The sequence below is a fragment of the Mercenaria mercenaria genome, chromosome 5 (assembly GCF_021730395.1).
Source record: "Mercenaria mercenaria strain notata chromosome 5, MADL_Memer_1, whole genome shotgun sequence".
Lineage (NCBI taxonomy): Eukaryota > Metazoa > Mollusca > Bivalvia > Venerida > Veneridae > Mercenaria > Mercenaria mercenaria.
The window spans coordinates 35,650,901-35,660,893 of NC_069365.1; the positions used below are offsets into that span (position 1 = coordinate 35,650,901).

Sequence of the window (9,993 nt, forward strand, 5' to 3'; positions counted from 1 at the left end):
TAGTTCCAGGCCGGTTCAACGGACACCACGGGCGAAACCTAATTTGGTGATCGGTAAAATTCAAAACAGTTAAAAAAACGGAGCATAGTATGATAGTATAAACCTTTTAGCAAAGTAAAAAAAACTTCTATGCTCACAGACAGGTTAACATGCTACCGTGATGTAGAAATGTTAAGTCGAAATTCCATTTTCGAACAAATGAATTAAGTTTTAAGCATGTTAACTGGTAACGAGCAATTCATATACGACTCTAAGATAAGCACCGCATAAGATGAGGCAGATCATTTTATACAATCAATTCTAATATGCTTTTCTGCGTTAAAACATTCTTACGCTAGAATGATGTTATGTTAACGTGCGGTGACGTCCATGTTTTAGTTGCAACCAAGAAAGAGCGCTACTATATTTTATCTACTGTTTCAGATTAAGTGCTGCGCCCTCGTGAAATTATTACGCCCGACGTATAACCGCCCATCGTGCATAAATAGTGTTAAAACACTCTTTTGCTATAAATTATTTCTTAAACATTCTGCAGGAATCTAGGCAGAAGATTGATGAAACGGACGAAATGATAACATACATAGTTTAAAACAATATGTCTGTTATTATGTTTGTGTCATTTCCCTAAGAGGGAATACAATAACGGTTATAACACATCTTTTTTTAAACTGTACTTTTTATTCAAAAATGTTGTTTCAAGGTACAACCCTGTGTTGCTACGTGCCTAAATACCCAGTAGATGCAGAATTCATTCAGGAATATTTATCTGTAGCATACAAGTATCTATGTATAAAATCATACCCTAAAATTAAAGATATAATTTGAAATCCTTTGATATTATCTTGTTTGAAGGTGCACCTATATGTTGCTATGCGCCTGAATACTATGGCGTAAAAAATTGTTTGTTTCCGGTATCCCGACCTACCCTAAATGTTTGGCCCGACCCGAAATGTTTTTATGGCCTTGAAGAATAATTATTTCAACTTTTCGACAAAAAGTTGCAAAATTGCACTTATTATGCTTTAAACATTGTCAGTGATGTTAAAAACCAACTTACTGATGCTCTAAATGCATAAACCCGTTATTTGTATTCATTTTTTGACAAAAAATAATTTCCGAAAAGTCTCCCTTAATAAAAAGAAATTAAAAAAAAAAATCCGACCTACCTACCCTAATTTTTTTGAGCATGTTACCGGGAACAAAGAATATTTTTTAGGTCTTAAGTACACACATATTTGTAATATGTAGAAATCTATTGTACCATGCACGTATAGTAATCGCAACTTGACCGCGATGGTTGACCTTAGCCTGATTATTCATATCGATTATTTCATTGTAGAAATAAGGGGACATTAGGGTAGCCGTGTATATTTATATAGAATAAGTTTGTACACAGTGCAGTATCAAAGTATGTATACTTACATTTCATCAGTTAAAAATTTCCAATACACTAATTTATATTCACACAAATTTATATTTCCATTTTTGCGTGCAGCTCGTGTTTTACGTACACTCCTTTTCAATAATAAGTTGTGCCTCATTATGTATTATAATACAAAGGTCAACCATCGGGGTCAAGTTGCGTCCACTATACCACGACTTTTTGTACTATAATTTGATTTTATTTCAAGGTAATACCATGTGTTGACACGCCTCTAAATACATAAGTATTTTATGTCATTAAATGCAGAATGTAGTTGTAAACATCTAGATGCGCTACACCCGTGTGATTATAACGGTTATACTATAACCTGTTTATTGCAATTTGATTTTATTCAAAATATGTTGTTTAAATGCTCTGTGTTGCTATGTGTCTAAATACCCGAATATTGATTTCTAGCGGATGCAGAAATCATTTCTATATAAAAAGATATATCATTTACTTAAATAAGTCTTAAAACTCATTTTTCTAAACCTTTAGGCAACAACGGATTCATAGATTTTGTAACACTTCTTCAAAAAGCATTTGAAATTTACTTGGGTGCTGTAAACGCCCCTAAATACTCAAAGAACTTATATAGAATAATTATATATTTTTAGAATAAAAATCACAATTTTATCAATATATATTTGTTTGTTTGTTTGTTTTGGGTTTAACACCGTTTTCCAACAGTATTTCAGTTATGTAACGGCGGGCAGTGAACCCAACCAGTGTTTAGTATAAACCTGTTCATCGCAAGTAACTGCAAACCAGAGGCGGAGGACACAATGTCTTTTATCAAATCGTCACGGAGAACATATAGCGCCCCGCCCGGGGATCGCCTCAAGACCCTGCGATCCGTATGTCTGCGCTCTCCCTATTGAGCTAAGCGAGCGGGCTGAAATATATTATAATCCCTGAGATGGTATGCCCCTGAACAATCTTTTTAACAGTATATATTCATTTATTTTACCAGATTTATAGATGCAGAAGCCATTCTGAATTATTAGATATATACATAATCAAACCGCGTTTTTATAAAATCCATACCATAAACCGTGTGATTCTAATTTGTTTTCATCCCATCATTATTCGGCCCTGAGTGTGCAACATAATAACATTCTATTTAAATAAGATGTACTAAAACATTTTATACGCCCGTTTGAAAACGGACGTATATGGAAGCCCTGGCGGCGATGGCTGGCGGGCGGCGGGTGGCGGCGTCCAGAGACCATTGTCCGGAGCATATCTTCTACATGCCATGGAGGGATTTTGATGAAACTTGCACAGTTGTTCACCATCATGAACGGAGTGTCATGCCAAGAACCAGGTCCCTAGGTCTAAGTCAAGGTCACACTTAGAGTCAAAGTCAAAATCCCAAGATTGACTTTGTCAGAGCATATCTTCTTCATGTATGGAGGGATTTTGATGAAAGTTGGCACAATTGTTCATCATCATGAGACGGATGATCATGCGCAAAAACCAGGTCCTAGTCTAGGTCAAGGTCACACTTAAGGTCAAAGATACAAGAATGAAAAATTCAAGAATGACTTTGTCCGAGCATATCTTCTTCATGCATGGAAGATTTGATGTAGCTTGGACAGTTTGTTCACCATAATGAGAGGGAGTGTCATGCGCAAACCAGGTTCCTAGGTCTAAGGGTAAAGGGTCACACTTAGAGTCAAAGGATACAAGAATGAAACTTGTCCGAGCATATCTTCTTCATGCATGAAAGGACTTTGATGTAGCTTGGCAAATTGTTCACCATCATGAGACGGATGTCATCCCGCAAGAACCAGGTCCCAGGTAAGGTCAAGGTCACACTTAGAGGTCAAAGGATACAAAATGAAAACTTTGTCCGAGCATTCTTCTTCATGCATTGAGGATTTTGATACAACTTGGCACCAATGTTCACAAGCATGAGACGAGTGTCATGCGCAAGAACCAGTCCCTCGTCTAAGGTCAAGGTCACACTAAAGGTCAAAGGTCAGATACAAGAATGACTTTGTCTGGAGCATTTCTTCTTCATGCATGGAGGATTTTGATGTAACTTGGCACATTGTACACATCATGAGAACGGAGTGTCATGCACTGGTCCCTTCTATTTAATACATCCCTTGCTGTTACTATAAATAGCTTATAATGTAACTTTTTCATACAAGTCCGTAGGGAAAAACGAGACCTACTTTTCTGTAGTACAACATGCATGTTACATCCAATTTCTAGGTGTATTTGAGCTATCTCACCTGTAAGATTTTTGTGTGGACTTGTTAATATTTATTTTTTCGATTTTTTTTTTTTTTTTTTTTTTTTCACTTTAAAGATTAACTCCCTTAGTTGTTACTATAAATAACTTACATGTAACTTTTTTATAATTGACCGTAGGGAAAAACCAAGACCACTTTCTGTGGTACACATTGATGTTAACTTTCAAATTTTGGGTGTATTTAAGGTATCTCTACCTGGTAAGGATTTTTTTGTGGACTTAGAAAAATAAAGATTACAATAATTCTAAAAAAAAACAACATTGTAAACAACTAGAAAATTAAAATTCCATTTGCAAATACAGGTGCTAGTGTAAACAAATTTGCTGTGACGGGCGTATATTGTGACATTCTGCACCCTTGTTAAAGTATCATAAAAGGAAAGACATGATTATTTTTCATTAAGATTCTCATGTTTTTCAAAATAGGATGCTTTAAAGGTGGTCAATCACATTTTAACAACATTTAATGACATTTTTTACTGTTTGTATATTCTGGTAGAGAATTATTTAAGGAACAAAAAGACCGATTACATAAGGTTAGATTCCTATTTGAAATGTATATTTTATTATTTTTATAAAATTTTGTAATTACTCCCCTTTAATATGAAAGTATATAAAAAGCTGGGTATTTCTTTTTATTTCGATACAATGTCTAGTTTTACATTTGCATTTGATAGACATATCAACTATTGAACAATCTGAACCAAAATGCAAGTTTAAAAGCTGTGTGTAGCTTCTGAATTCATTTATTTCCAATCTATCTTGGTTGCGCAACCAAGATAGGCAAAGGGAGGTAATAATAATTTTTCAAACTTGCGTTTCTAATGAATTCCATCTAAATACATAATTTTTAATGCAAATATTTTACAAATATATTACAATATGTCTAATATTTACACATTTCCTTAGGCAAAGTATGTTTATCAAATTTATACTTATGATAAAATAACTATCTTGGTCGGGCAACCAGGATAGGAAAATGAAATTTTAAAAATACCTCCAGTGAAAATCTAATTTGTATTAAGTGTTAAGTGAACATAAATGAGTGTAAATGATCAGATGCTAAAGTTTCGAACAAGTCCGTTAAATTGCCAAAATCTGATTATCCACCTTTAATGCACGCCCTTAAGTTGTTATGCACCTGAATATTCAAACATTTTATGCAAGTAAATACAGGAATTTTATGTGTCGTATTGGTATTTATGTCTTTAAACTTACATCGCCCGTGTGATTATAGCGACCACACGCTGAAGTGTATATTTCTCACTCAAAACCTCCAACCATTATCAGCCCAGGGTTATTATCATATTTCTATAATTTACACAAAATTCATACATAATTTACTGGTTTACTTTCGTTTTCGATTTACGTCAATAAGGTGGCAGGGGAGTGCAAATTTGCGAATTCCACATTGCCGTGTGGGTACCAGTGTTGAAATATCCATAGACATCTCGTTTTGGCTTATTTTTCTTTGAAACTACTATGGACCATTGCAGATACTATAGACTACATAAGGACGCCTCTCCGGTCCTATGCACCTGTCGCTTTCCACGCCAGATGTAGTGAAAATCGGCCACAGCACCCAAATTTTATAGACCAAAAATAGCTTAACCGGGCCTCACTTTGAACTCTGCCATTCATCCATTTCTATTTTTAAATCCAGTTTCGTAGCATATTATGTATAGTACGAACATAGATGCATACCCAGGTGGTGTGGAATGTGTCTGCCAACCACCACTTTATTTCCCGAATTTTCACTTGAAAAAAAGTGGATGGATGACAGCCGCGCATCTAGCCAACTTTTTGTTCTGATATTTATGTTTAAGCCTCAACCGGAAGTACGGAGCTAGGAATTTTAAAACACCCGTCATGTAGAATCATTAATCGTTTCACATTTCCCAGATATATTAAAGAATTAATAATGATAAATAACCAGTAAGATAGATATGCCTTTATATCTACCCTGTCCTGTTTATACCGAAAATCGAAAGGGGCCAAACTACGAAACCGCTCCCCTGCCACCTAACAAAAAGCAAAATACATTGGATACAAGATCAAAACATCATTTATTACAAAGATAGTAAAACAAACCTTTTTAAATCACTGCTTCTTGAAGGGGTCGATCCCTGACCATAATACGCCGTAGCCATTTTCTTGTATTTCTACGACAAGGAAGTTAAACAGTCAACCGTGAAGTAAGGTAGATATAATATTCAAGTGCATAGCTGGCGTAGACTTCAGTACGAAAGTATATATGGCGTACCATTTGGGTCGAAAGTTTCCAGGTACCACAGGTAGTAATAAAATTATACCTGCAGGTATAAATTTATACCTGCGGGTATAAATTGGAAATATACCCGCGGGTATAATTTTATACCTGTAGGTATAATTCGTATACCCGCGGGTATAATTTTACACCCGCAGGTATAAAATTATACCCGCAGGTACAAAATTATACCCGCGAGTATAAAAATTATACCTACGGGTATAAAATTTGTATAATTGTATACCCGTAAGTATATTTTTTATACCCGCAGGTACACTTTTATACCCGCGGGTATAATTTTGTACCTGCGGGTATAATTTTATACCTGCGGGTGTACCCGCGGGTGTAAAAATTATACCTGCGGGTACAAAAGTGTACCTGCGGGTATAAAATTATACCTGCAGGTACAATTTTTATACCCGTAGGTATAATTTTTATACCCGCGGGTACACTTTTATACCCGCAGGTATAAAATTGTACCCGTGGGTATAAAAGTATACCTGCGGGTATAAAATTATACCTATAGGTATAAAATTGTACCCGCGGGTACAATTTTTATACCCGCGGATACATTTCCAATTTATACCCGCAGTTATAAATTTATACCTGCAGGTATAATTTTATTACTACATGTGGTACCTGGAAACTTTCGACCCAAATGGAACGCCATAAGTATAGTCAATGATTATGATATCCACTCATGTGTCGATAAGGAAAATCGGCACGATTTAAATTATCCTTATTTAGCCTGTTGTAAATAGTTACGTTGCTGCACGGTGGCCTGCCACGTTGCCACACAGGTGGTTTTGGTGATGAAATATTGTTTTCATTGAAAACAATGGAAGATGCAGTTACATTCATTACATTATTTTGATTATATTTTTCACTGTCAATGCTTGCAAACGGTATTTGTAGTTTCGCCAGCTGTATCAGTAAACTCCTGGGGTCAGTTTCCTTAGTTAAACCAACACAGTAAATAAGCAGTTGAATATAAATGGTTTTAAAATACATCTACTCCTTTAATTCAGAAATCGTACCGGGTCGCAATACGAAACTGTCCTTTGAACAGCCCTTGTCAATTATTCTGGCCGAAAAGTACAATTATAAAAACAATTCCCATAGAGTTACAAATAAATATATATTATAATAAATATCCCAATCAAATGCTTTAAAACGAACGATGTTCTGGAGACAAAAGCAAATACCTTCTCTTTAGAAAGCTATTAGAGAGAAACACTCAGGCCCCTTTAAGTTACCCGTTGACTTGCTTCATTTCTCGTGTCATCTGAACGAAAGAACACAATCTCAAAGTTTCAGCATTAATTTATTTTCACAATAAATTTGTTCATTATGCAGTATCTTAACCAAATATAACTGACAGAGTATTTCATGTCATTTTGACAGTTATCTAACCCTAAACTCTCTCTCTCTCTCTCTCTCTCTCTCTCTCTCTCTCTCAAATATACGTTTGTATGTAGAAGAAATGCTAGACTGCTCATTACGTCTGGGTATATCGGTTTCATCGAATTGTAATTATAATACATGTTAAAGCATAGCAAAAGTTTCTTCTAGTGCACATTTATATAAATATATAATGATCATCTTGTAAAATGTTGGTTGCAATGTCTGTTGGTAATCAGTGTGTGGAACCCCAGGCCAGGATCAGACACAAGAACAAGACCATTCTACCTTATTGACATTCCGTATCCCCCCTGTTTAATCAAGGAATCAGTGGCGCATTGGTTAGCAGTTTGGACTACAACGACAGCGATTCGGGTTCGATTCCCGCACCCGGATCAATTCCCAGTTGTGGCTAATAACCCGACTAGTGTTCAGTGCTGTGTGAGTTACTTTACTTGGTACTGTTTCCAACAGTATCGGTCTAGACTGGATGCTGGGGAGATAAATATGACGCCTGCCATGGGCTTGACTGGAAATTTTGTGCATTTTGCACCAAGGGTGCGTTTATTTCTGTACCAAAATACAAAAAAAAAATCTAAAATTTTGAAAAAGAACTATGTTTTTATACTGACAAAAAATGTCAAGTAAGTATTTACGCTAGTTATTTAACATAAATTGTTAAATCCAACAACAAAGTAAATCCGTTACCACTTTCAGTTAAGTAAATACGGCAATAAGACATTGGCCTGGTCAATCCTGTAAGTATTCCAAGGTCAAGGAGTTTGATTGAACAGCTTGAAATATTACATCAGCTTTCTATTGTAACATTACATCAGGTTTGTAGGTCAGCTTCTCAGTCAAGTGTAACTTACCAAATTAAAGAGAGAAGGAATAAAAATCCTGTGGCACTATTACTTCTTGACATGTTTGACAGGTAAACACGTTTCTTGGGAGAAATAGAAATAATAAACCTAAGTTCAATAATTTATAGTCCCAAAACCTAATCTTCTTTAAACATACCCTGATATGCTACAGAATGAATAGTACATTGTGTTTGAGCTGTACAATTTTGCAAAAACAAATCTTGATTTTGCAGCAAACGTTTACTCGTTTTTCTACATTCAAATCATTTCTTTAAAACTGTGTTACTTTCAGAATCTTTCAGGGACTGCTTTTTTCTCGGATACACTTCCTTTAACTGGGTAGAGAGAGGCAGACAACGGTACCTTATTACCTTCTATATTTGATACAGAACCAGCCGGACGGGGATCAGTTGTATTTACAAGTCCATTCTATCTGATTTTAGACTGGGAAATAAAGTTATCTCTTGTTACATAATGTTTAAATTACCAGTTATTTTTTCTTTTTCTTTTTTCATGACCGAAATGTCGCCGATCACGATTTTTTCCTACATCTGATTTAATATCCGGTCCTTTCATAACTTCCGGTTAGCCCCTGACGTCCGGTTCGAATTGATCCCTCGGGAGCGATGTCAATAAATTAGTAGTGCAGGCTCCTCTGTTAGTGAGAAAGTTAAGCTTGCACTTCTTGATTCTCATAATATGTGTCAATGGATACTTTAACTCTTATCTAAAAGCGGCTGATAAAATATATACACCTGAAGATTCTCTACTTGGCTCATTCAAACGTATGTGAAATTATGAAATGAATCAAATGTAAGGGTAATTTCTAATTGAAGTTAATGGGCATAGACATTAAAACAATAAAGGAAAGTAGCAGATTTGCCAGTATTAGAACTATTTCTGAAATCTGCAAAGCTACTTTCAATTTTATCGAAGACCTTTAGCTTATATCGATACCTTAATGTTCAGGTAATCTATTTTTAAACTTCTACCATAAGACAGAGTAGAATCATCAAAACAAAGAGTTTTAAAAGATCGAATACAATATGTTCCTTTAATGATGATCAACTCAGTTATACAGCAATCTGATTTTTTCCAACTTAAATAAGGGTAAAGAAATGAACCGTGGTGGTTACAAATATAACTATCTTTATAGCATTTTGTACAATTTATTTATTAAAAAAGCAATGTAATAGGAATTGTTGGCTATAATATGTACAACGTGCACATTATCTGTGCGTTCAGACTGCAAACGACCAAGTGAATTGCCTTTAAGGAGGTAGGTTACCTTGATATTTGTAAGTGCGCATGTCCAACCGGAAGCTATCGTGACGATTTACGACGATGTTTACGACAAACTAAATGTGTTTGTATATCCATTCTTCTGGAAATAAATCTTGAACCTGCCTCCAATCTTATGTTTAATGGTTTAATAATGCAGAAATAATGAATGAATTGCCGCAGAAACGCTTCAAAACATTGTTGCCTTAAAATGACGTCATTGACGTCATGACGTTACGTGTCAGTTACCGCGCAAAATTAATGGCTTTTATTTTGAAAGTACGTTATTCTGTGCTTTTTCTTTATTTGAACTATTTTTAAACAATCATTATTTGCTGAAATACTTTTTATTAGTCTTTTGCTCTGAAAAATGATCAATATTTTGCTTCTTTTATGTAATTATATTGAAATGTTATGCGGAATGTAAGAAAATGTGTGATAGTAACTGATGTGATTGGGAATATAGTTGGCTGAAAGGTAACTTATTACGGTAATT

General features: G+C 35.1%; 1 protein-coding gene across 3 annotated transcripts in view; it reads right to left on the reverse strand.

The window, feature by feature from the left end:
* Window positions 1–5,897, reverse strand: part of LOC123558263 (meiosis-specific nuclear structural protein 1-like) — a 43,263-nt gene extending 37,366 nt beyond the window's left edge. For all 3 annotated transcript variants that reach the window (XM_053543181.1, XM_053543182.1, XM_053543183.1), the window contains exon 1: window positions 5,778–5,897. In XM_053543181.1, the coding sequence (XP_053399156.1) occupies window positions 5,778–5,836 (59 nt within the window). In that variant the 5' untranslated portion in view covers window positions 5,837–5,897. The remainder of the gene's footprint in view (window positions 1–5,777) is intronic.
* Between the last annotated feature and the right edge of the window lie 4,096 nt (window positions 5,898–9,993).